The sequence below is a fragment of the Aquila chrysaetos genome, chromosome 17, assembly GCF_900496995.4.
Source record: "Aquila chrysaetos chrysaetos chromosome 17, bAquChr1.4, whole genome shotgun sequence".
Classification (NCBI taxonomy): Eukaryota; Metazoa; Chordata; class Aves; order Accipitriformes; family Accipitridae; genus Aquila; species Aquila chrysaetos.
The window spans coordinates 24,650,920-24,677,916 of record NC_044020.1 but is presented as its reverse complement, the minus strand read 5'-3'; the positions used below and the strand labels follow the sequence as shown (position 1 = coordinate 24,677,916).

Genomic DNA, 26,997 nt, shown 5'->3' with positions numbered 1-26,997 from the left:
GTGTGGTGGGGTTTTGGTAGCAGGGGAGGGGCTGCAGGGTTGGCTCCTGTGAGAAGCTGCTTGAAGCTTCCCTGGCTCCAAGTCAGACCTGCCGCTGGCCAAGGCCGAGCCCGTCAGTGATGGTGATAGCGCCTCTGGGAGAACAGATTTAAGAAAGGGAAAAAAAAACCAACCTGCTGGAAAACGTGCAGCAGAGAGAGGAGTGGGATGTGAGAGAACCAACCCTGCAGACCCCCAGGTCAGTGAAGAAGGAGGGGGAGGAGATGCTCCAGGTGCTGGACCAGAGATTCCCCTGCAGCCTGTGGTGGTGAAGACCATGGTGAGGCAGGCTGTCTCCCTGCAGCCCATGGAGGTCCACACTGGAGCAGACATCCACCCACAGCCTTTGGAGGACCCCATGCTAGAGCAGGGGGATGCCCCAAAGAAGGCCATGACTCTGTGGGAAGCCTGTGCTGGAGCAGTCTGTGCCTGAAGGACTGCAGCCCGTGGAAAGGACCCACGCTGGAGCAGTTTGTGAAGAACTGCAGCCCATGGGAAGGACTCACGTTGGAGAACTTCATGGATAACTGTCTCCTGTGGGAGGGAGCCCATGCTGGAGCAGGGGAAGAGTGAGGAGCCCTCCCCCTGAGGAGGAAGGAGCAGCAGAGACAAGGTGTGATGAACTGACTCCAACCCCCATCCCCTTGCACTGCTGGGGAGGACAAGGTGGAGAAAATCAGGAGTGGAGTTGAGCCTGGGAAGAAGGGAGGGGTGGGAGAAGGTGTTTTTAAGATTTGGTTTTATTTATCATTATCCTACTCTGATTTGATTGGTAACAAATAAAGCTGATTTCCCCCCCCCCCCCAAGTCGAGTCTATTTTGCCTGTGACCATAAGTCGTGAGTGATCTCTCCCTCTCCTTGTCTCAACCCACAAGCCTGTCGCTATATTTTCTCCTCCCCATCCCAGCATGCAGGAGCAGTAAGCAAGTGGCCACGTGGTGCTTTGTTGCTGCCTGGGCTCAAACCACGACATATGTATATAACACCCTGCAACTGCATATATACAAAAGTGTGGCTTTTATGGCTGGGCTCAATTCTCATCTCATGTTTAATCTTGATGTGCCTGATGCAACCCACATGCTCAGGGAGCATATACACCCCACACTGACAGCAGCGTATTTAGCACTAGGCACAGGAAGCATGATAACTCACAACCTAAAGGCCACGATGGGGAGGCACAAGGAAATGTCTGGTTTTGAGATGCAGATTTGAACCCCTTCTTGACAAGGAGAAACTTCTCAGGAAACTACCCTAAACACAGCACCAAACCCATTTTCCATTGGTATCACCATCACTGTCTCCTGCAGGGGCTGTATTTTAGAAGAAAAGCGTTAATCAGTCACGCAAGAAACATAAAGGAACAATATGAATATTAGAACTGGATACCTAAATGTTAGACACTGCTGAGTGCCATATACCATTCTGGTTTAGCTATAGAATCTTTTCTTAGCAATAATCATGCTAGGGCACAAAATCAGTGTGTTGCGTGGCTTGGACTGGTTGTGCCCAGGCTGCCCTTAAGGGCCAAAATGCCACCCTTGCTTTCTGCTTGAGCTTCCGAGCCTGGTGAGCCAATGGTCTTACAAGGGACTGTAAACGAAAGCTTATTGTAGGTAATTAGGGATCTTGGAATGGGGTATAGGCTTGAGCTCCAAGTTCATTTAACAGTACTCCCTGTACTTTTCATTCTTGAACTGCAGATTGAAAATGGGGTAATACCTGTCTTGTAAATATGTTAGGTAGTTCAGTTGTCTGTATAGTACTTTGCAATCCATGTAATGTGCACCATGAATACCATTATTCTTCTTTGCAAGGACATGCTGAAGATAAATTAAGATTATCATGACCTGTGTACTATGATATTGGAAGGATGGTACATAAAAAAACAGCAGATTGTGACACTGGGCTTCAATTCACTCCCAAAAGCTTGTCAAGTAAAATATATTGTAGCATTTTACAGTATGGGGGAAGATCTGAAATGCTAAATTGCCTTTTATGCACGTTGGCACTGCTTCATTATTTTAGTATTAATATAGATAGTTTACAAGGCTGACTGCTTGACCCAGAGTGGTATCTAATAATTCTATAAATTTCTCATTTCCACTATGGAATTGCTGTGAGAAATTGAGATGAGTCCTTCAGTTATGCAGGTTTTTTCTCTCTTTTGAAACTGAAAATAAAATGTTTTATGGGAAAAACAAAACAAAAAATGCAAGTTCTTCAAGAAATGCCTGAAATTAGTAACAGCTGTGATATGAAGAAAATGTCAGTCTCCTAGTATGATACATATCATATATGTATAGAACTTGTACTAGACCTTAGTATAACACCTAAGCTACATCTTATACTTTAAAATATGGTTGTTATGCCAACTCAAATTAAACAAATTCTATCCGCCTGGTGGAAATATTAATTAATTAATTAATTCACATGACCATTATAGGGGGAACTAGTAGCAACTTCCAGATCAGTTTGTCTGTCTGTTCTTACCACACCCGTCCTTTTCATTTTTTTGAAATTTCATCAACGTTGCATGCATATGGACTGAAATTTTCTTTTGGAAGTCTCTAATGCTGTTTTTGACTGGTTGGTTAAAGAGCTATTCGGCAACCTTTGATCATAAAGACAAATAGCCAGCTCTTTTAAAATAAAAACGACTGACAACAGACATATAGCAATCCCAAACCGAAACCAACTGTATGGTATTCCTCCTTTTGCTTATTCTGTTTCATTCATTTTTTCTGTTACCTCAACCATCCACCCTATCCAGGCAAACTCTGCCATTTTGTGCAATGAAAAGGGAAGAAGTGCTGGTTGCAGTGGCAGGTACAATAACACCATTAAATGTTCCACACTAAAGCACTGGGCAACATGGTGAAGAAGCAACCCAAAGGGAAGGGTGAGAAGGATATCAATGTAAAATACCCACTGACAAAGGGAGTGCCTTAATTTGAAGGATGCCGTTTTCAGTCTGGAAATAATAAGAGCACTGTATACACCCAATGGTATTGCCCACAGTCACACTTCCTGTGGCTGTCCTCGGCCTATAGGAATGACAAGAGCATGAAAGCGCAACAGGTTGTATATTGAAAGCACACTTTGATTCGCTCCCTTCCAGAGCACGTTCAACGGCGTGCCCGGGATTCAGCACCCTGGAGAGCGCAAAGAGATCCCGCCCGGAGAGCCCCCCCCCCCGGCCCCCCAGCCCCTGCACCCTCTGGAAACTACAGATACCACCAGCAGTCAACCAAGAGGGAACCTTAAACGTGTTAAACTCCCACAGAAATGTACAAAGCATTTGATGCGCAGAAGAGCTCCCAGATCACGCCCCCCACAAGCGGGCAAGGTGCATGTACAAGGTTTTCTTCCCTTCGTCCTGGTAAAAGAAGGGAATTCCTGTTTTCAGAATGGTTCTTCAGATTAGGTTGCTTGGGAAACTGGGCCAGCATCTGGACTAACACTTGTGAGCTGCCGTCCTTATTTCCATTTACTCTCAAATCAGTGATTTACATCATTAAAGAACTATGGGCTAGTGTGTCCCTATACAAGGTGAGTGCATCTGTGGGATGTTGAATGTCACTATGGGACACATCTCTGATGCAAAGAAAGGTGCGTGTGAACGGGGTACCAAGACAGCATGGGACAGCACAAGTAGCAGCACTGTGAGTAAAGGAGAACAGTGCTCCCAAATGTTGACCCTGTAAAATGCTTAAATGTTTTGTGTGAGTCATTATTTCTAAATATGCCACCATTTATGAATACTAAAAAGTGAAATGGAAATTCTGAAAACTTGTTCTTTAAATTGGTGCTGTCTGATACTCATTCAGGGCTATGTGTGAAATCATCACTTTGTTAGAGAGGTCAGGCAGAAGATGGACATGAGCCATTCAGATCAGGAGAGACCCCCATGTCTTCAGGCTGTATCAGGCGGTTTGCCACCTGCCCCCCCCCCCCCCCCCCCAATCTGCCACAACAAGCAGCTGCCTATTCCACTCAGCTTTCAACGAAGTTTAGCAACAATAAATCTATTCCAAGGCCAGCTGGGGCACCTATGATAGCAGTGCACGATGCCTTACAAGGTCTTTGTCGAGGAAGAAGAGATACAAACAGCTAAGCTTTTCACTCACTGGGATGAAACCCAGGAACAAAATGTCACCTGTCTCCCTTTGGACTAGTAGTATGAAGAGCTTGTCTTTTAAGGGAACATTTCCAAAGCAGACTTAAAAACTTTACAGGTCATTGGTTACAAACAGCAGATAAATCCTTACAATATTAAGATATGAGAAGAGTGAATGCCTCCTAAGTTTATGTATTTTCCCTCTTTATCTTGCCAAATTTGCAATTGCTATATGGTTCAGGATGAGGAGAGACGAGCAACAGAAAGAATTATTTTTACTCATTGTTAACTCTTTGCTTTTGTGCAATTTCTCTTGTATGTCACCAGTTAAGTAAAACATCTAAGTCAATGCTGTCCTTTTTTCTCAAAAGACCTTAGTTATTAATTACCTTAAAGACCTTAGACATTAATTACCCTTAGACCAGCATATTATTTCTAGGCAATATTTGATATGCCTTGTACTTGAAAGAAGGAACATGGTGGTGGGAATGAATCTATTCATCCATTTGTCCTCACACGAAACATCAGAATTTTCAGAATCTTTATTTCTGAAGTTTTCTCTCATATTTATGAGTTCTCTGGGTCAACAGCAGTCCAACACTCATCTCAATAAATGCATATATTTTCATTTTTTTTCTGCTTCACTTTTAGCAAGGAGGTCATGATCAGCTTATCTTTTTTTATTTTTTGTGGGAAAAATCTCAGATAAGCAAATTACTTGTGTGGCTTAACTGTTGTTCCACAATCTTTCAGAATAAATTTCACTTTTCCATGAAGAATATACATTCTGTGCCTCAGTCTCTTAGCTTGGTATCCTGTCGCTACTTTACGTTGTCTCCCGCTACAAGGACAGGAGAAAAGCTGGAGAATCAGGGGGAAGAGTTGACAAAGGAGTATGTTTTCCTCTGCAGGAAGGAACTGTGAAAAGTATTCAACTCCATGACTTTTGCACCATAGTTCAGCTAAGTTTCAAGTGCACTAATTTCTATTAGACAGATGCTGTGCCAATACCATTGTGGTCTGTATGTGCTATGGAAGTGTAATGTCACTCTCATTTGCACAAAGCACTGATCTGTTTGGTTAATAGTTGTATGGTAAAGACAATATTGGGCCCAGAAAAATAAGATCTGATATTCCGGAGTTCAAGAGATCCGTAGCAGAAAGGAAGTAACTCTGGGATGTCATGGCTTCAGGCATCATTGTTCTTGACCCCATTGAGCACAGCCATTATCATGCACTGTCATAAAACAAATGGGACAACAACCTTGCTAATTACACTGTCAGTGTGGTAGGCTTTTGGAAAGAAGGGAATTGTTAAATTGAAATATTGAGAATAAGGAGAAGTTTATATCATGAGAGTGCATTTTCTAACTTGGCATTATATGCTGATTAAGAAAATTTTGTTTATTGAAAGCCAGCATCATAGGGTCCTGATCCTGTTTGCCATTTTAGGCACTATTGTAAATCAAGCAATAATTACAATGCATTCCATGACAGTTATTTTTTACAATGCTGAAGCCAAATTCTGCTGATCTTATGTTATTCTACCTGGACAATAGGGAACAGCTTGGTGTGCAGTTTATGGCGTGCTTCATCTTTAAGTTTAGTGCTCTTTACCAGGTCAGCAGAATTTTTAAACTAATTATAATCACAGTATACCTTCATAGAAACCCATAGTATTTCTAATACCTAGATAAGTAAGAATAAAAACACTACATAAATTGTATGAACTAAAATAAACTGCTACCACATAGGACAAAGTATCTGTTGATATGCTTAAGTTGCATAAAAGGAAGACAAAATTACTGCTTGAAATATCGTACCTATTCTAATTGATGAAGAGGTATCAGATACCAGTCATGGAGAACCTTCAAATAATAAGAGACAATATAAATTCTTGTAGGGTGAACCTCAGCTGTTACTTGATTCCTATCTTCAATTATATTAAGTGTCCTAGCATTGTTTTATTGTGTTTGTTTAAATAATTAGTGATGCATTGGAGGAGAAGGATACTGTTATTGGTACTGAGGTCGTAACAGAATACCATTAAAATGATTGCTTAATATAAGTATATTTGAAAAGATTGATCAAAATATAACTATTGCTTCAGGCGAGACTTTTCCCATAGGAGATGTGTGTTATAACTGAAGAGAGAGTTTGGAAAGATGACAATGATCCTTTAAGGGTAATTGCAGCTGTACATTTTTAGATTTACTTGTATGAGTTTAAAAAGTCAGTTAAGACATTCTGTTAATTTTAGTTAAAGATTTCCATAAAGCTTTTTTATGTAGGCTGTAGGCTCTTTTATACAACCTCTAATTGATTATCAAGCTGATATTAACAGGAAGTAAACTAAACTTGAAATTCTTAATGTAACAGGTCCACGTTACCTTCTCTTCCTGTACTAATCTGGAGTTTGAGGCAGTAATTCTTCTGAAATGATAGGCCCAAAACAGAGAATATCCTCAGCAAGAAATCTCCTATTTCTTACTTCCATCTTCTGTAATTTTTAAGACAACTGTCTATTACTCTTTCTGGTAGTTCTAAATTCTTTACTGCTTCTAGAGTATGTAGAGTATGTATGTATGTAGTGTATCTAGAGTATGCAGTGCACATGTGCAACATGACCAGAAAGGCAGGCTTCAGTCTTCATAATCTATTCTGCATAGATTTGAAGAGCATGATCGCAGAGGGGCTGCTCAAGTGCCCTCCCACTGTGTTCCAAGCAATCAAATTAACCCAGGCTGATTTAGCTTCAGTACAGGCAGAAGGGTATACAGCTACATAGTAATTACCGTGCCACTGCTCTGTGCGCTCAGAACGTTAACCAGGGGTGGGATCGTAGCAGCAAATTCCCTCTTTCACCAGTAAATTTTTGCTTTCTGAATGACCAATGTGAAATTGAATCTGACTGGGAAAATAAAAGAGGAACCATAATCTTTTAGCTACAGTTGACAAAGATGACAGAGCCCTTGTAAATGCTGGCTTTTTCACGAAGAAGATGGGAAAAGAAATCACAAAAATGGAAACAGAGAGGAAAATTGTGGTAACATAATCTATGATTTAACTACATGCAGTGAACATGCACTTATCTGACACCAACTCCAATAGCTTTCTGCTTATCTGAGTTTCTAACTAACATGTCTGTTCTTCATCCCCATATGCCATTTCTATGCAAAACCATAATTTTGAATAAAAATGAAGTGGCTTTAATTGTACTGTAACTGGAAATGCTTTTCCAAATGTGTGTGCATCTCAAAATAAAGGAATAACACTTGTATGCTGAAGAAGTATACAAAGAACGTATCCTGAGGTAATTTTATAAGGGCAGTCTATAGGTCTGTTGATTTCAAGTTAATGTACTTGTAAGTAAGTGGATCACTATAGCAGTAGTGTTAGGAATATCTGTTCAATCTTAACTAGTTTCTCTGTGATAGAATTAAACTATTGCTCATGAAACACCATTCAGATTAAATGCTTAAATATAAAAACACAGATTACACTATTTTTTTTAAGATTTCTGGATAAGCTTGCTAGGATGAAAAAAGATTAAATAAAAAAAATTACCGCAGAGATGTATTTATTGAACAGCAACATCTACCAAAAATAGTTGTAAGTAGCAGCTATAGTAAATAGAAACAAAGTATTTTATCTGTGTAGCAATTTTCAGTAACTAGTGATGGTGCATGAAAAGCTGAAAAATACTGTATCTGTATTGCATTCATGGTTTGTCTCATGGTCACTTATAGGAAAACTGGATCTTTATTCTCTGCATCTATTTCTCCTTTTTTTCTCTCACTCTTCAATTTCAAAAATAGCATTACTTTCTCAAGTATTATGGGGCTAATAACGATGAGGAAAACAGACTTATGCCCTCACAGAGAAATAAGCACATAGAGCAGAGGAAATACTGAAGAACTAAAATATCTTGTCATGCAAACACGAAATAATTCAAATCCAGGAAAGAATAAGAAATAAGTTATTTAAAACAGTTTTCTTTGCACCTGCTAATAATAGTCCTGGCAGGGTTTTGTTTTCTGCTTGTCTTATAAGAAATCAGCTTTGACTGTGTGGACTGAATTTTTTTTAGGTATACATTTGTTGAAGATAAGATGGAATGGAGAAAGAGTCCTGATGGAAGATTTTGAGAAAACCTTGGTGCCTGCAGAGATCCTGCTCATTCTAGTGCATTTCCCAGCCTATTCATATAATTCTCTATTGCTGTAGCATCAGCAGTTTTCACAGTACCACTAATACAAACAAGTGATAACACATGGTGATCACTCCGCTGAATATGATGAGTTCACCAAAGACACCCTGGATCTGAGGCACTTAAGTCCAGTTTTGGCCACCTTTTGGAAATCGGGGACTGTGTTTATCTTGCCTGAGTCAAAGAAATCTAAACAAAGAAATCTGTGATAAGACACAATTTGATCTGTTTAAAAGTAGCTCTAGAAAAGAGGCTGCCTTGACAGTAAGTATTCTGAAGGAGGTTCGGATTCTTGAGAGCTGCTTGTTCTAGCAACTAGAACATCCCATAAATGTTTCCTTAAAAAAACCCCTTCTGAAGTAGACAGCTGGGTGTTCACTTTCTTGAGTAAAATCTAACATGAGCAGCAGCATGTTGAGCATGGACCATTCTACTGAACGCGGATGTTTAAACAATAATTGTGACTAACTGGATTCTTTTTAGGAAAATCATGAAAAATTTGAAGAGGATTTTAAAATAAATTAATAACTTTTGATACTGCAACCCAACATGTGCAAGTGATCCATGCTAAAGTCATGAAACAGGAACTCCTAGCTAACACATAACACCTGAGCTTGGATCTTGTTCTGTTACCTGCACTACACACTTTCAACAACAAAAGACCTCTTCTTATGTCACCCTAATGTGGAAAATAAGATAAGATTCAGAGTGTCTTCGAAGTAAGAATGTTCTAGTGCGAATATACAGAAGGATTTCAAAAGGTCAGTAAGGCTGCCTAAGTCATTGTTTAGTATTTGTAAAATTCGCTAACTATACTAAGTGCTAATGTAAACCAATGACTTATCAAACTTCACATATTAACACCACTCTCCGTTTTGTCTTCATGTGCATAAACTGACTTGCAAGGTTTCTGTCATGAGGATATAGATAGGAGCGTAGCTGTGCATGAACACAGAGTGTTTCTCTCGACCTTGACAATGACACCTCACTGTGAAGGCAAGAGGCTGTACCTGACAAATATTCTGAAAATGAAGATACAATAACTTTTTTTTTTAATTGGAAAAGCAATTATTATTTATAAGGGATATTTCTGAATGTATTACATGATATTCAGTGCAATTTTATATATCCCATGTGTATAGCATGAAGAATATATACTTTCTGTCTCCAGAGGTGTGTCTTGGCACCTTACTAGTAGTAACATTCAATTTTGTATTTCAAGATAGATTCAAGCTCTTCAGGCACTCAAGCCCAAATCCTCACTTGGATGCCTAGCTCTCTTTGATATCTGGACATTTTAGCTTCACAATTAACTTCTTGAGAATTTAAAGATATAAAGAATTCAATTAAATAATCTTAGTTTGGAGTAATTATCAGACACTGCTATTAAGGGTTTCATCACATCTTGTTTTGTCCCTTTTCCATGCGCTGTTAACAATGAGATGGACATTCCATAATTCAAAGTTTGTAAAATTAACAAAAATCTTGTGGAAATCCGAAATTGGAAGGTTTACATTGTATTTAGCGCTAGTAATTAAGCACTATCCATCATTTGTAAGCATGCATTCTGACCAACAATTGTGTTAAAGTGGATGAAGTCATTGTGAGATGCTGTATTAATAATGAAAGGGTAAAATACATTACGGTTATGTTGCAATTTGAAAAAAAGATTAAAGCCAGGAACACTTTGGCCAGGGATACAAGTATATTGCTACAATAAAACCCCCAACACCTGTACCTAACAGGTTCCAAGAAGCAGAAAAAACCCCAAATTTAAGAAAAGCAGCGGTATCTAGCCCAGATTTACACACAACAGCACAATCATTTTGTTTCCGTATGACAGGGCTGAACTCATTTGCTTTTTGCTGAAGAAATCCACAGAGCTTCGCTTACAGGGGTTGCTGAAAGAGCCTATCCCCGTCTACAAAGAGCACGCAAGGACTGAGAAGTTGTATTTTTAACTGTGAAAGTAAAAAAACTGACTTCGGGAAAGAGCCACCCGCAGAAATCCCGATCCCATGACCGCGGCCCGGGCCAGTCCCGCAGGTCGGCTGCGCTCCCACAGCCGGCGCAGGAGTTACAGACACTAAGATGGCGGACGCGCGACACAGGTGCGAGGCAATTTCTTGAGCACGACCCTACGCCACTCTCCGCTCCTCCCTCGCCCTCCGCCTCCCTCCCATGAGTAATAACAGCAGGGCCGGGGGTTCATTCCCCTTCCCCCGGGCGCCTCGGCCAGCCCCGCACCTCCCCTCGCCGGCCGCGGCCTTTCCCGCTCCCCTCCTCCTCCTCGAGGGCGGGGAACGGCTACGCTTCGCCTTTCCAGCTGCCTTGGCCCGAGCCGGCTTCCGTCCTGCCGGGAGGTCGCTTGGGGCGGAGCACTACGCGCGGCAGGTCCCGAAAATGGCGCCCGCCAGCGGGGCGGTGCGGGCCGGTGCGAGTTACTGGGCCGTGCTCTCCCGGTGCTGCGGGAGGGTCGTGGTCGCGCCTCGCTTCGGGGGTGCGGCTTATTCCTCCGTGCTTGCGGTGAACAGCGGGGAAGGCCGGCAGAGGGAAGGTGAGAGCGGCCCGGCCCGCTCTGCCGTGGTGGCCGGGGGGCTCGGGCTGCGCCGGGCTGGGGGGGGCTGAGAGCGGGCGGGAAGCTCAGGCCCGTGGCCCTCCTTCCTTCCCGGCCGCAGGCGGCTCTGAAAAAAGACGTTTTGTTTGCAAGTATTTGCCGGAGAGCTTTTGTTTTTAAAAAAAAAAAAAAATTCGATGGAGAAGGTTACAGATTTGGGCATCGCAAATGCTGCGAGTAGTCTGAAGAAAGAAATGGGCAAATTGGTGTTTGCTAGACAGATTTTCAGCTCAGGATTACAGTGGTACAGCGGACCTGCAGTGCATTGCCTGGTTTTAGGTATTTCAAGTGAGAATTTTATCGTTTGTTAAGGGATGTGTACTCGTGTTAAGCATTGGATGTCGTGCCTGGCCTCAAGCTGGGCTGTTCAGGGTGTTCTGGGTGCAAATGGAAACTGTTGGTAAGGGTTGTACCAATATTTTTCCGAAGGCTGGGCAGGCATTTGTCATCTGCAGGTTCCGGAGCAGGCTAGGTTGCTGAAAGGGCCTTTAAGTGATGTCTGATGTGAAGGGCCCGTGGGCAGGAGTAAAAGGTGTCCTGACCTGAAACTGTAGACATTTGTACCACAAATAATAAAGATTGGTATGAATGAAGCCTGTTTCTGAAAGCACCAAAAAAATGGCAGCTCGAGGGGTAAAAGAATGCTGTGTATTAGCTGTTGCAGAGCCCCATATGTATTCTTTAGTTTAAGTTTTTATATAGCAAGAAGACAAAGAACAGAATTGGATCCCTAAAATACTTAAATAAGGAAGATGAAAGAACTGTGAAATTTACAAGTTTTCCCAAGGCTTATGTGGGGTAGGGTTGTAAGACAAATTACTGAGGCAAAAAGAACCCAAACATCTAATTCTGAATCCCATTCAATGTTTTTTGCTAAATATGTACTGTATCATAATTTGGCAACACCTACAAAACAAACAAACGGACCCCAAGCTCAAACAGGACACTTGAAAGATACATGTTGTCAGATTCACCTTCATTTGTCTGACTGTTATAAAGGCCACATTGTTTTGGTGTTGTTTTCTGGAGTGGGGGGGTTGAAAGTCATTAAATTAGAGTTTGAGGAGGGGGAGGAAATGAAGACAAGAAAGTTAAGATTTTCGTTTAAATTGAAAATCTAGTGGTATTTGGTATCTTCATTTATCCTTAGGAGTCCCTCACCACAGCTCCAACTGAAGTCAGTTGGTTAAAAAGTTCAGCCAAATGGTGGCTCAGGCCTGCTAAAAGGGAGTAAACTCTTTCTGTTGCATCTTCTCTGGGACTGCTCAATAAGGCAGATCAATATGGTAAAATGGCAGGAAACAAACCCGTTGGTTTGTTCCCCATCCCCAGCTCAAGAAGAAAAACAGTTTGATGTGCTAACTGTTTATACAGAGGTTAGATAGCTTGAGAGTGGCACAGGAGAGGATGTGAAGATGTGCTGTTAGGTTTGGCTGTCTTGTACTGCTGGTGGAGAGTGATTTGGGACTTAACAGCTGTGTGGGAAAGCGGAAAGGAAGCACAGTTACGAAGGGAAAAGTGTACTTTTACTCATCTCGTTTTTCTTTCCTCCTGTGTCAAGCTGGAATAAATGATGCTAGCAAAATGCATTTAGGCTTGTAACTGCTAGATTATTGTTAATGTGTTTCTAGGATAGACCCAGACAAAATGGCTTCCAAGCTTTTTTTAATCTTAAGTTTCAAATAATAAGTGAGCAATCTGTAATATGGGTATCTGATCTTCCCCTTCTTCCATGTAAAGGCTGGGAAGTATTAGTGTATATTGTCTTTGTAAAAGAAAAAAAAGCATACAGGATTATGCTGCACTTTTTTTCCCACAAAACCATATAGTTTGTATTGAAAATGTTTCTTTTTCTTTCAGCTTCAACACAGAGAAGAGGCAGGACACCACAGTTCGTAAGACCAGTAAGTACTGAAACTGTTTTCAGTTAACTCAGAGGTGTTTGAAAAAGTTTTCTAAGCTATATGTCATAACAGTTTGTACAGGAACCCCTTCTGCAGTCAAAACCTGGTGAAACAATCCACTGTGACTATTCCAGAACCAGCACCTAGCTTCTTTAATCTCCCAGCTGTTTTCCGTCTGTGTTCTCATAAAGGCAAAAACATTAACAATAACAAGCTAACAGTTAACTTGTATTGACACCATGTGCTGCAGGTCTTAAAAGTAACTTAAAGTTGCATTTAAAATAAACCCAGATATTTTAATGTTATTTTCAGTATGAGTTTACAGGATTCATAGTGGTTGCTTTCTGGCGTAATTAAAAAGTCTGATATTGTGCATAAGTGAAATTGTTCTTGCACAGCAGAATTATATCTGAACATCTAATCACTGAGAATTTTCTTAGTTATTGTACACAAATTTCAAAAGTAGTATATTATATGTTATGATTTTTAAAGGTAAATCGTAAAAGTGGACCTGGCATGGATTAAATTTGTGTTGAACTTCCAAGAGCAGATGTAATGATACACCAAAGCAGTCAGACCAGCTGACTGCATATACACATTTGTCTTTTACCCTTCTAAATTAAAAATTAAGGTTTGGGGGAAAGAAACAGTGACTTGATTTTTTTTTTTTTTTTTTTTTTAAAGAGCATTTGACTGGAACCTTGTTCAGCTATTGGAAGATATAAGCTATTTCTGCGATATAGTAATTCATCGTGCTATACTGGAATTTCTATAGCAAGTAATTTCAGAGTTATTAATACCTACTTCTCTTAATATGAACTTGTTCAGACTTTCAGAATTCCAGAATTTCAAAACCCATTTTCTTGCCCCCCACCAAATGCTTAGGCACTTTAGGAAATAGAGTTTGCAATTAAACAGTGGTTTGATTCCTCTTCCCCCCCCCCCCCCCCCCCCCCACTGATGTATCACAACGCAAGAAGATAAGTTCTTTCTAAGCATTTCTGAAATAAAATGCAACTGAAGACTGGGAAAGGCCTGCTATCTAAGATTTAAGAGGCTATTTTTTAAAAATTCCTTTACAAATGAGCACTATTTATTCCTGAAATAACTTGTTGTGTGTGTTGCTGCTGCTTTGTCTGAAAAAACACGTATATCTCCCATCAAATTTTTATAATTTTCTATTTATTAGCATGCACCTCCCAGAACTGAGAAGATGGCTGTTGATCAGGACTGGAGCAGTGTTTATCCAACAGCAGCTGCATTTAAACCTGCCTCTGTGCCTCTCCCAATTCGAATGGGTTACCCAGTGAAGAGAGGAGTTCCTCCACCAAAAGAAGGCAACTTAGAACTTATAAAGGTGAGACACATGCCATTGATGTGTGGTAACTTTAAAAATTATTATTCACTAACACTGCCCTGCTTTGATTAAAATATTTGTATTGGATACTGTTTTATTACATAGGATAATGGTCTATTTAATTTCTAAATTAAATGGTAACAAATACAAATGTAAGTAACAAATGAACAAAATCAGGAGACTTTTTTAGGGGTATCATGCCTGTGACTTCTGTAACGGGGTGGGGTTAACTCTTCTGCTAAATCAGATTTGAGAAGAGTCGTCTTATCTCAATATTTTTAAGCAGCATATTGTACTACCTTAAATGTTAAAAGTGTAATCAGATTTCAGTAATGCCCCTTTATTTATGAACGGACAAAAAGCTATCTTGGTAACTCTTAATATGTCTGTTTCAGATTCCCAATTTTTTGCATCTTACTCCTCCTGCGATTAAGAAACACTGTGCAGCTCTTAAAGGTGAGGGGTTTTTTTGGCTTTGTCAGGGTTTTTTTTTTTTTTCCTGTTTTTTTAAAAACCGTCTCTCTTGGGAGTTTTAAGACAATGTAAAATGTGACTGCGATGAAGTAGAAGGTGAGACATGGTCCACCTCTGAAGCTGGTTATTTGTCAGGCGTTGGCTAGCGTTGTATGTTTTCTTGTTGCTGCATTGAGTCATACAGGTGGTAGGCAGATATGTCTTAGGAGGTTTTCAGCACACCAGTAAGACTTACATTTTACCTTTCCATTAGGCCCTGCTTGTACTGGAGAATTTATAGTTCAGTGTCTTAAGGAAGATGAGTGATGAATGTGACTCAGTTCTCAGAAGATTATCTGTGATTAAACTAGGGTTTAATCAGTAGTTGTTCTGGCATGCATTAAAAAAAATAATGCTATTAATAAATGAAAACCTCTGTGAGAGCAAGGTCTGCTGGGGAGATACGGGATCTAATGAAGAGCAAGAGCATCTCTGCCAGCCAGCGAGGCAATAAGGAGAACCTAACGAGGAGGTTAGCCTAAAGAGAAGTGAAGGCACAAGGGGTCAGGGAGGAGATAGAATCATAGAATCATTTAGGTTGGAAAAGACCCTTAAGACCAAGTCCAACTGTTAACCTAACACTGCCAAGTCCACCACTAAACCATGTCCCTAAGCACCATGTGTACACATCTTTTAAATACCTCCAGGGATGGTGACTCAACCACTTCCCTGGGCAGCCTGTTCCAATGCTTGACAACCCTTCTGGTGAAGAAATTTTTCCTAATATCCAATCTAAACTTGCCCTGGTGCAACTTGAGGCCATTTCCTTTCATCCTATCACTTGTTACTTGGGAACAGAGATCAACACCCACTTCGTTACAACCTCCTTTCAGGTAGCTGTAGAGAGTGATAAGGTCTCCCCTCAGCCTGTATGGTAAGAGATAAGAGGCCTGTCTTGAGTTGCCTGTGTACAAATGCACGCAGTGTAGGAAACAGGAGGAATTAGGAGTCTGAGGAGTCACAGAAATGCAGAGCGAAAGCTTGTATGACTGAGAAGCAGGCAGGGATGATGTGGACGAGAAGCTGACCTGTACCCAAAAGAACATCTCAGATGCAGAGCTCTGCAGTGAGATGCATAGCAAACTGGTTAAGAATTTGAGAGTTGGTATCAGAGGAGAAGCTGAAAAGGATGTCTTGGTGGGCATCTGCCACAGACTGCCTGGTTGAGACGAGGAAGTGGATGAACAGTGAAGAAAAAAAAAAAAGCCTCATAACTGCAAGCTTTGATTTTCATGGGGAACTGCAGCCATCTCAACATCTGCTGGAGGGTTAACAGGATGGGATGGAAGCAATCTAGGAGATTCTGGAGTGTGTTGCCAATAATTTTTGATGCAGGTGCTGGACAAACTGTCTATGGGAAGGTGCTGTTGCACGTGCTTCTCGCAAGTATGGAAGAACTGGTTGGAGGGAGATGTCAAGGTTGCTGGCAACCTTGGTTGCAAAAAGATCATGGAGTTCAAGATCTTGAGAGAAGTGAGGAAGGCAAGTAGTGTATTGAAGGCAATTTCTCGAAGACGATTGATGAGTTGACTAGGAGACATGCTCTACTGGATTTGTTGTTCAGAAACAAGGAAGAACTGGTCAAGCATGTGAAGGTTAGGGGCACCCTTGGTAACAGCGGTCATGAAACTGTGGTGTTTAAAATCCTGAGAGAAGTGAGCAAGACAGACAGTGGAACTACAGTCTGGACTTCAGGAGAGTGATTTTGGTTTATTCTGGAATCTGTATTGCTTGGCCGATCTCACGGGGGAATCTCCTGGGGAACAAAGTGGCCCATGAGAGCTGGTGGGTGTTAAGGTTTGACCTTAAAAAAAGCAAGAATGGTCCATTCCAGTGTGCAGACAGTTGAGCAAGTATGGCAGAAGGACAGCATGGGTGTGCAGGGAACTCCTGGGTGACCCGAGATGTAAAAAGGAAGTACACAGAAAGTGGAAGCAGGTAAAGACTACTCAGGAGGAACAGGAGGTTTTTGCCTGACCATCTTCAAGAAGGAAGATGCAGGCAACTGCAGGTCAGTCAGCCTCACCACATTCCCTGGAAGATTATGAAGCAAAGCTTCCTGGAAGCCATTTCCAAGCATGCAAAAACATGCTTTATAACAACCTGGATAACAGTGGAGAGCACAACCTCAGCAGGTCTTCAGATAATAACGAACTGGGGGGGTACAAGTGATACACTGCAGAACAAAGCTGCCATTCAGAAGAATGTTAACAGGCAGGAAAAAAAATCTGCTGCAGAGACCCTCATGAAGTTGAAGGCAACTGCAGAGTCCTGCGTCTAGGTTGGAGTAACGCATGCAGTGGTACAAGTGTAGGCGGGGGGGGGTGGGGGTGGTGGTGGCAGCAAACAACTGGAAAGAAACTTTGCAGGAAAGCCCACGTGGAGCCTGGTGGGCATTTGAAAGTTGAATATGAGTCAGCAGTGTGCCAGTTTGGCAAGGAAGGCTAACTGCGTACTGGGTTCTAGCCACCGCACTCAGGAAATTAATTCTTTTCACTCTATTGAGTGTTGCATTTGGTTCTGGCGTCCCCAGTACAAGAAAGATGTGGACTGGTTAGAGGAGGGCCACACAAATGACCAGAGGGCTGGAATGCCTCTCCTGTGAAGAAAGGCTCAGAAAGCTGGGGGGGTTCAGCCTGGAGAAGAGAAGGCTCTGGGGGGACCTTATTGTCGCCTTTCAATATATAAAAGGGGCTTATAAGAAAGATGGGGAGAGACTTTTTACCAAGGCCTGTAGTGACAGGACAAGGGGCAACAGTTTTAAACTGCAAGAAGGTAGATATTTAGATTGGATATAAGGAAGACATTTTTTACAATGAGGGTGGTGAGACTGAAGAGCTTGCCCAGAAAAGCTGTGGAAAAGCTGCCCCATCATTGGATGTACTCAAGGTTGGGTTGGATGGGGCTTTGAGCAGCCTGATCTAGTGAAAGATGTCCCTGCCCATGGCAGGGTGGTTGGGACTAGGTGATCTTTGAAGGTCCCTTCTGACCCAAACCATTCTATGATTCTCTTTGACAATTGTGAGACTGCATCTGGAGTACTGTATCCTGTTTCGGGGAACCCAGTACAAAGAGAGACATTGAAATACTGGATCAAGTCTAGCAGAGACCCTGCTGTTATCTAAATGAGTATGGTTTCTATAAATAGTACTTTTAAAAAGATACGTTGCAATAAATTTAAAAAAAAACCAACAAAACAACAGATATTACATGGAGTGTTTTCTCTTTATTATACAGATTTCTGCACTGAATGGCCAAGTGCTTTGGACAGTGATGAGAAATGTGAACAGCATTTTCCTATTGAAATTGAAACAGTAGATTATGTTTCTGCAGGGACATCTATTCGTAATCCCAAAGCAAGAGTGGTGACTTTAAGAGTAAGTAGTATTTTTGGTAAACAGCCTTTGTTTCAAAAACCCAAATGCTTGGCTTTCTTTTCAAAACATGTGCAAGGATGATATATTGTAAGGAAATGAGGGAAATGATTTACTGAATGTCTGAATAAAAAGCAGTGGATTTCCTTAAGTATATTGCAGCATGTTAGAACTGAGGTTGTAAGGTTATGGACATGTATTTATAAATGAAGTCTAAGCTCTAATATAAACAAAATGGTGTACCTTCTGAAGAATCTACTTACAGAAAATGTCTTGCTCAGTGTCTTGCTTGGGCTCTCGTTGCAACTTCATAGACCCTGGAAGTGCTCAAGTATTGAAAGACAGGTCATATGAATGCAGCACTATTCATAAGTATTGAGTTGGCAGGCCTCTGGGCATCAGTGTGTGTGCAATAGGAGCAGCAGCCTTCTGATCATAGGATCATGGGGTACCTGAGGTTGGAAGGTAGCTCAGCAGTTTTCCAATCTGCCCTTCTGCTCAAAGTAAGGTAGGTATGAGATCAGATCAGGTTACTTAGGACTTTATCCAGTTGGGTCTTGAAAACTTTCAGGGCTGGAGATTGTACAACCTCTCTGGATAACCTGTTCCAGTGCTTGCCTGTCCTCATGGTAGTAAAGTTAGGATTTGCTGTGGCTTTTGAACATGCATTTTGAGATGACATTTGAGCCTATCTGAAGAGCAGCAGCAGCAGTGGGGTCAGTGATAGTTGTGCTCTTACTCTTCATTACAGATGTTAAAATATTGCATGACACCACAAGCGCATAGAACCTATACAGCATCTAATCATGGCAACTTTGGACGGTAGTAGTTCATTTTGTCTGTAGGAATCTCCATTTCCCTTTATGTTGTAAAACCTTTTGGTTTTGGCTGTTTGGGCTGAAATATAATTTGGTTTGTCATTGACTTAAATATGCATTTTGCACCACTGTTAGCAGTAACTTCACCCTGCCCTTGTAGTCATTGCATACTAGAGTTTAGCCATTTGTCTCCTAATTCAGATCCATGTTCAAGAGCAATTTTTCACAAATTTGTATGCATTAGAAGTAAAAGGAAATGGAGTGTTTCTGTGAGAATAGAAGCCCCTGACTTCATGCTGGATTGTGAATGTGTGCAGAGGCGACACACATTGGACCCCCCCCTGTTCCCATATTCAGTTCTCAGATGGAGTAATACTGACATTTGCTGGTCAGTGGTGGGCATGGTGTCACAGGTAGGGGGAAGAGCTCAGCTGCTCAAACAGCCTTGACTCTCCCATTAAAAACACCAGGTGGTGAGTGTATGTGAATTTCTGGCTTTCTAAATCATGTAAAATATTACTATGTTAGGTAGAAATGTCTTCTGTTAAATGTGGCTGTTGAGAGACAAGATGTTGGACTAGGGGCTGCCTATGCTGCAGCGGAGAGGGTAATTCAAAATGATATACAAATAAGCATGTCTGTATTATCCTGTCTAAATCTGTCCATTAATGTTAACTGGCCTTGGTAGTTGTAAGGCATTATGTGTATTATAAATGTATATTAAAAAAAGGAGGGGTTGGAGTGGGAGACAAAAACGGAACAACTATCCATATGCTTTTTCAGTTACTGGTGTTCTGATCCCAGACTTCATTAATACATTCTTTGTCTGATTAATCCTCTGACAACAAAATCTGCCTAAGGAGGGGGAAGAGCAGGATTGAAAGGTGAAAGCAGATGGCACTGGGTCAGATAGTGGTTGAGTTTCTATCAGTGAGAGAGCATTCACTGTGCTCTGTGTTACAGACTATGATAAACTCTCTGGTGGATCTTCATGATAAGATTTCCTTTTTTAAATAATTTAAAAGTTAAACCTTTTAATCTTAGTTAAAAAAATTATGCCTTTTTTCTACCAGGTATCATACTGGAGATGCTAATTTTTCATCTCTTGTAGCCTAATGCCAGTATTTCTTGCCATTAAATTTATCCTAGTCTATGCTCAAGTGGAATTGTCCACATTGTGCCAGACAACATAGTACTACAGGATGTAAAATGAGACTTTTTTTTAAATCAACTGCTGTTCTTTGTGGAGCTCTAACTCATCTAAAATTAAACATAAAATAGTCTGTAGCATTGCAGCTAACAATGATAAGCTGTCTAGTTGCTATCCCATTTTGAAACAAGTAGCCATATAAATATTTTTCACTTTAAAGTGACTTTGGATTAGTAAGAACAACATATTTTTTGTGATCATGTAATACAGGCAACAGACCAGATAGCTTTTTAGTTTTTGTAGGAAAAGCAAGTCATGTGGAATAAAATCATAGCTCTCTTAACAGGAAATTTCAGATGATCACACTGTATGAAGGCAGCATGATACAACTATGATAATACCATCCTTTTAAGACAGTGCAAAAAGTACTACTCGGTGAAATTGTTTTGCATTGTTGGTTCAAGCAAGCTAATGCTGGACATCTGGGCTGGACTATCCCAGTAAGTTTAGATAGTCATGGTCATAAAGGGCTTATGTGCACTAGCAGTTGTATGCTTGCCAGAAAGTTCTATCTGAAACCCTTTAGAGTTTGGAACATTCTTTCTTTCTGTGAGTGTTAGGGAAAGCCACTGTTAAGATAATGTGTTTTAGAAAAAGGTGTTTCTCATCAGTTTTGGTGAGCATTGCCAGCTAGCGGTGAGGGTAGTCTGTTCTGAAAGGGAAGGTGATCCAGGGGCAGAAAGGCAGGCAGGGGCAGCGACCTCCCCGAAAAGGGTGCAGCTACTACCCGAGGAAGGTGAGCAGGACAGGTCTGGTAATAGTAAGCTCATCCATCCAACAGACCAGTAACCACCTGACAAGTTCATAACGATAAGGCAAGTTTGAAGTCGAAGGGGGAGGACAAGTCAGCGGACCAGGATTGGGTCTGGTAACTAGGATCAGTCAACAGGCTGGTGACTGTCAAGCCAATCCGCAGCGACGCAGTAGGTGAGGTCAAGCCGGGAAGTGAAGGATGTGCATCAGGGGTCGGTCAGCGTGGGCTGCGGCTGGGCGCAGACATGCCTGTGCTGTGGCTCTGGCAGAGACTGAGGCTGACTGCCTATGCTTAGATGCAGCTTCTCAGTAAAGATGGGGCAGGTCCACCTTCTCATAGCTCCTTTTTTTGTTGCCACTGATTCAAGGCTACATTGCTGCACTGTAGGGAAGGGCACTGTATGTAAGGTAGCCTTGAGAGCAAGCGGCCAGACCCTTACAAGGGAATGCTGTGCGTAAGGGAACTTGGAAGTATAGTGCCTTCAAAAGTGATTGTTCATGGTTGTTTTAGGCCGCACTAAGAATTCAGCTCTTTTCTTGCAGCTTGACTATTGCGTTAAAGGCTGGATGCACCTAACAGGTCAGATAGAATTAAACTTGACAAAATGTGAGCTGCGGAGCAAAGCTAGGTGAGCTCCTGCTTACCGGTATTTCAGGTATGCATAGTAAATGAGCATGTAATTCCTTAAAAAGGAGTCATTTTTCATGTAATCTATGGCGTAATGAATGTTAGGTGTTTTTTCAAGATTAGAAGATTCAGTATTGAAACCCTGTTGTCTCATCCGTTGTCATATTTAGGTTTAGTACATCGGTTTTCTATTCTTAGTAGCAGGGTTTTTTCTTTTCAGGTAGTGCTTTTTTCCTGGTATTTATTGGAGCTTCTAATTTCTTGTAGTCCTTCAACTTTTGTTACTTTTTCTGATGCAGGTTTCTTGATTTTTGAACAATTCTTTAGTACAGCAGTGACACAGTAGAAAGTATATAGAGGAAAACCAAACTGTGGACAAGTTAGTAAAAGACTATTATGTCTTCATGTGTTTAATATTCCTCAGCAACTCTCACTTAATAGAAACTTATGTTTCCATCACCATGTATCTTTAGACTGTTAAGGTTCACAGCCTTCTTATTTGCTATTGTGTAAACAGATAGCTAAAAACAGCTTGCTTTACTTTTCATACTTGTTATTGCATATAGAAACTAGCTTCAGACTAACTTCTTGAGGTTTTTTTAAATAAGTACTAGTTATTTGTTGTATATCTTATATTTGTGGGTTTTCTGGTATTGAAACAGAAGACAAGCCATTCATGCTATTGTTTGATCAATTATGTGAGATCAGAAAGTTCTGGTCCATTATATTGTTATCTCTATGCATCTTTGCATACTTCTATTAATCTCCCAGTAATGATTTTGAGAATTCTGATTTGATGTCTCTTGAATTGATGTCTTTCCTCCTCTTTTGGATGTTTGTCATAAATATTTTTGATATATCTTAGTATTAACCTTACTGATCTGTATTTGAAAAAAAGAAATATATCTGAAAAAGATTCATTTTTCCATGTGAAGTACATGTGAATATGAAATCAGCTACAAACTAAACTGACAGCTCTTTTTCCCCCTGAAAAAAACTTTGAGTGGAAGTATTCTCTCCAGCCCCTCTGGTATGTGGATGAAAAGAAATTTACTGTTTGAATACTCAGATTGTATTTGCCTTATGTTAAGACTTCTGACATGTGATACAATCAGAAGAAATTCTGCAAATGCATACTTAATAGCTCTCCTTGTAGTTCTTGGTAAAAGATGTGCCTAACTATCTCAAAATATTTTCAGGGTGCAGAGATTGTGTTTATCCAAGTAATTTAAGGTGTTTTCTCTTGTACATGAAGGTTAAACTTTCTAACCTGAATTTGGATGACCATGCAAAGAAGAAGCTCATTAAACTTGTAGGAGAGCGCTACTGTAAGGATACAGATATGCTCACAATTACAACGGACAGGTATGGTTACAAGAAGGGAAAAAAAAAAAAAATGCCTGTAGGAATGGTCACAGTGTAGAAAGGGCTTGGTGTCTTCAGTAATATCAATTATTGTCTTGGTAAATTATTATATTTTTAAGGCCAAATTATGACCTAAACATACCAGTACTCCTGTTATTAACTGTTAAAATTGTAATGGACAAATCACATAAGGTCAAACCTAATATTTGTTAAATATGGTTAGTTATTGAAGCTCTGTGTTTAAGTCTCAAATGTTACTTCAGAGTAGTTGTCATGTTTCCCAACAGAACCTATAGGTTCTGTTAGTTTTAACAATGGTCTGAAGTGTTTCAGGCAAGAAAAATTACATCAGTGACCAGACATTTCTCGATGTTTTGTTTTTCTAGACATAAACAAATCATGGTAGTTATTTACAATTATGCTCAGAAGGCTGCATTGGAGAAATGCGTTTTTTGTGTTGAATTCTGAAGCATTTAAGAGAATACATATGTATTCCTAAATTCACAATACACTTTAATTCACAGCTGCTTTCAGTGGTAGGAAAAACATTATTGGTAGTCTTTTCTGTTTGCATGTTTTGATAGAATTCTTTTCCCCCCCTTAAATTTCCTGTCCTTTGGTATGATATACCGTTTTATTCTACAAAAAATAAATACAAAATGGATAAAATTGTGCATATATTTTTTGACTAGACTTGGAAATCTGGCTAGTTTCTGGGACCACTTGTGCAACCAACGGTTTCATTTTCCTAGCAAGACTTATTTTGTGGCTAAAACATTAGGATAGCTGAAAGGAGCTTACCCTCTAGAGATCTGTGAATGGTCTCATGCTGTGTTCCAGAAGAAACTCTTAATGTGCCTGTTGATATTTCACTTTATTTCTAGTAATTTCTAAGGCCCAGGCTCGGAGTGGTACCCCTTTCTTTAATACAGGATTTTCAAAGCTGGTATTTAGATTACTTTTAAACAGAGGCTCTTTCACTATGATAGAAATACACTTTAAAAGCTTGAGTCCGTTTTAAAGTTTATTTGCTAGAATAATTATAGTCCCTAGTCATTCAGATGAGTGGTTTTTTTAGAGTGTCTCAGATGTAGTTTTGCATGATTCAATTTGTTCTGCATCAAAAAGGGGGGTGAAGGAGCCTGTAGGAGGAGGTGAGTGTGAGGAGGCAGGAGGTTATGGTTGATCAGCATGAGGAAAAGATTAATGTCATCATATTCTCAGCAGAAGGTTTTGATGACTAGGTTTAAGAAATAACACTGTTTTTGCAGGACTGTGTCTTATCACAAATAACTTTACTGGTGATCCTGTTTTAACTTACAGCTATGTTGACTTAAACTTTTCTTCTTAAATTGTTGGCTAGATTTCCAGTTCTGAACTGTATTTCACAGCTGTTTTCACCAGTCATTCCCCTCCCTTCAGATCTGGGGGGAAAAAATAAATCTGGTTTTAAGGGAGTTCAGACTTAAAGTATGTTGGATTCCACTTTGGCACAGAGGGCAAAGAAGTTTTTAATGTTTCCTGAAGATCTGTAAATTCTTGTATGGACTTGCAGATGCCCATTCTTCCATGTTCTTAATACTCATGCCTCCATGATGTTACTCTGATGATGTGTAACTCAAAGGCATGTGAATCAAACACACATTTTCCCCAAGATTCCCTACATTACAAATCAGAAATGTTGATGGTAAGTTTAACGTTTTGTTCAAAAGTATATTATATTGGCTTGATTTCAAAAAGATTACCTTTGTTTATGAATTTTCAGGTGTCCGCTAAGAAGACAGAACTATGATTATAGCATACATCTCCTCACCGTTTTGTACCATGAATCTTGGGTAAGCAGTTGCGAATAACTTGTGCTAACGCACATTTACTCTCTAACGCACTCTTTTGTAACTTAGAAAAAGTTGCATGACTGTGTGCTGCTTAAAGTAAATTATCTTAGATTCTTTTCTTCCACCTCGCTTTTCTTCAAATTCAACCGAGATCAGTTACCTCTGTCTGAATCTGAATTTCCCAGTCAACTTCTAGTGCATTTCTTTAACTTCACAAGTTCTATTCTGTTGTTTGTGTACATAGTTTGCCTCTTTTCAGAAGTTCTCTAGTTTTTGACCTTAAGAGATTCTTTCCCAATACTTCTTTTCTGACAATAACAAGCCTAAAACTGACCCTGAGCCTAGCAGAAAACACCTTAATTCTCAGGATTCCTAAAGGTACATTTTTGGCAGCATGCTGGGCTGCCTGTGCACAGTATTCGGATATTAATTGGGTGCATCCAGAGAAATGGTGTAGTCTGTGATTATCACCTTTTACCTATGCATTTTTAACTGTGACCGTGTTTAAAGACAAAAACAAGTCTATTCCAAAGAAGCAGAGGGGTGTGTTACTGGCTTTAAAGCTATGAAAACTAACATACAGCACAGTATCTACATTTTGCCTGATTCCAAACTCTTATTTGTTACTTAGAATCTGTCTTTTCTTGGGCTCTTCCTAGGCTTTGGTAAACCATTGCTGTAATTTGGAAGTATTCCACTTCTTAAATGCTGTTTCACAAATCTTGCCTCAAGCTGGAAGGAGTGAGGACTTACGCTGCTTTTTTGAGCTCCCTTTTGCTCGGAAAAGGGACATCCTCCCCACCTTCTGTTAGTTTTAGGATTTCATTGCATCAGAGTTAGTGTCCTGAAAAATATATAAAATTATTGTAACTCCTTACACTTGCTTTGGTAGAAACATTTAGATAATGTAAACTTTTCTATAATCATTCGGGATATGGCACATTTGGAATTTTTCCCAGTAGTTTTTGTTAAATGGTTATGCATGTGAAATATCCAATATAAATGTATTAAATATACTATTCCAATTTATTGATAATTTACTACAATTCTTAAGTAGTCCTCTAAATATAATAAGAGATCTTTAGACCACAGGTCTGTCTTTTATAGTGAATTCTTCAGACTTGTCTCCTGTATTTTTATAGTTAATTTTGTTGGTTATAAGTACTGCCTTAAACAATTTTACATCCATTTTTTACAGAAAACAAGGTAGCAGTCTGAAATGAAATTGTTGCTGAAAACCCATACTTATGTTTGGGATAACTTAACTTTGTTTAAATGTAATATGTTATTAGTCACCTTGAGACACAGTGAAAACCTTCATCATTGGTATATTTCCATACATGTACTCTTTTAAATAAGTTGTAGCTGATTACCTAACAGAATTCATACTTAATGTTTTCAGTTGTTCTATAGTATTTATATCTCCATAATTGGCTTTTTTGTGAATTTCAGTGTTGATTTTGATCATTGCAGTGATATTAAAAAACATAAGGAGGATGAGCTCTATTTCCCTTTCACTGGAAGTTGCCTTGAAGGATATGTTTTGTAATTGTATAGTGCATCAAATCAAATTCAGCTTATATTAACATCTTAAAAGATATGTTTACTTTAGATTTCAAGTGCTTCGTACACATGGATATTTTTGTCCCCATCAGCATGACATTGCATTACAAATCTTTAATGACAGATCAGTTTCCAGTATTAAGCAATGACAAGAGAGCTAGATGCTGCTCACTTTATTAATTCTAGATGAATACCACATCTGTCCTTTGCTCTAGCATTACTTAGTGATGGAAGACAGGGCTATATGATATTGCTATGTGAGTGTTCAGTGTGTACTGAATATGCACAAGTCTCTTGCCCTTTTGTTACCTTTCAACTTCCATGTTAATATTTGATGAGTTCCTCAATCAGTTGTAATTGTCTTTGATTTCCATGAAAAATTAATGGTCTCCCGAGACATGGGGTTTTTTGGTGACATGTTTTGTTTTGCAGAGTTTTTTTCCATGATCAGTGGTAATGCCTTTTAATAACTGGCTGAAAGATAGTTTGGATACATTTTGTAAACCATGAGCAGACAATGTATAGTTTAATTTGTATGAGCTGTAATAATGGAGGGGGATGGACAGGGACTGGCCTTCCATGTAGATGGTAACATCAATCCTGTTCACAGAACTAATTGCAAGATTTTATGACTTTCCCAGCAGACTAGTGCCACACTTTTCAAGCATGTGGTGATGGAATTCAATAAAAAAG

At 40.0% G+C, this 26,997-nt stretch overlaps 1 protein-coding gene across 1 annotated transcript in view; it reads left to right on the top strand.

The window, feature by feature from the left end:
* Window positions 1-10,731: 10,731 nt before the first annotated feature.
* MRPS35 (mitochondrial ribosomal protein S35) overlaps window positions 10,732-26,997 on the top strand; it is a 29,997-nt gene continuing 13,731 nt past the window's right edge. The window contains exons 1-7 of the mRNA XM_030040935.2: window positions 10,732-10,924; window positions 12,845-12,888; window positions 14,078-14,245; window positions 14,641-14,701; window positions 17,996-18,135; window positions 22,797-22,906; window positions 24,672-24,741. Coding sequence (XP_029896795.1) covers window positions 10,771-10,924; window positions 12,845-12,888; window positions 14,078-14,245; window positions 14,641-14,701; window positions 17,996-18,135; window positions 22,797-22,906; window positions 24,672-24,741 — 747 coding nt within the window. The 5' untranslated portion in view covers window positions 10,732-10,770. The remainder of the gene's footprint in view (window positions 10,925-12,844; window positions 12,889-14,077; window positions 14,246-14,640; window positions 14,702-17,995; window positions 18,136-22,796; window positions 22,907-24,671; window positions 24,742-26,997) is intronic.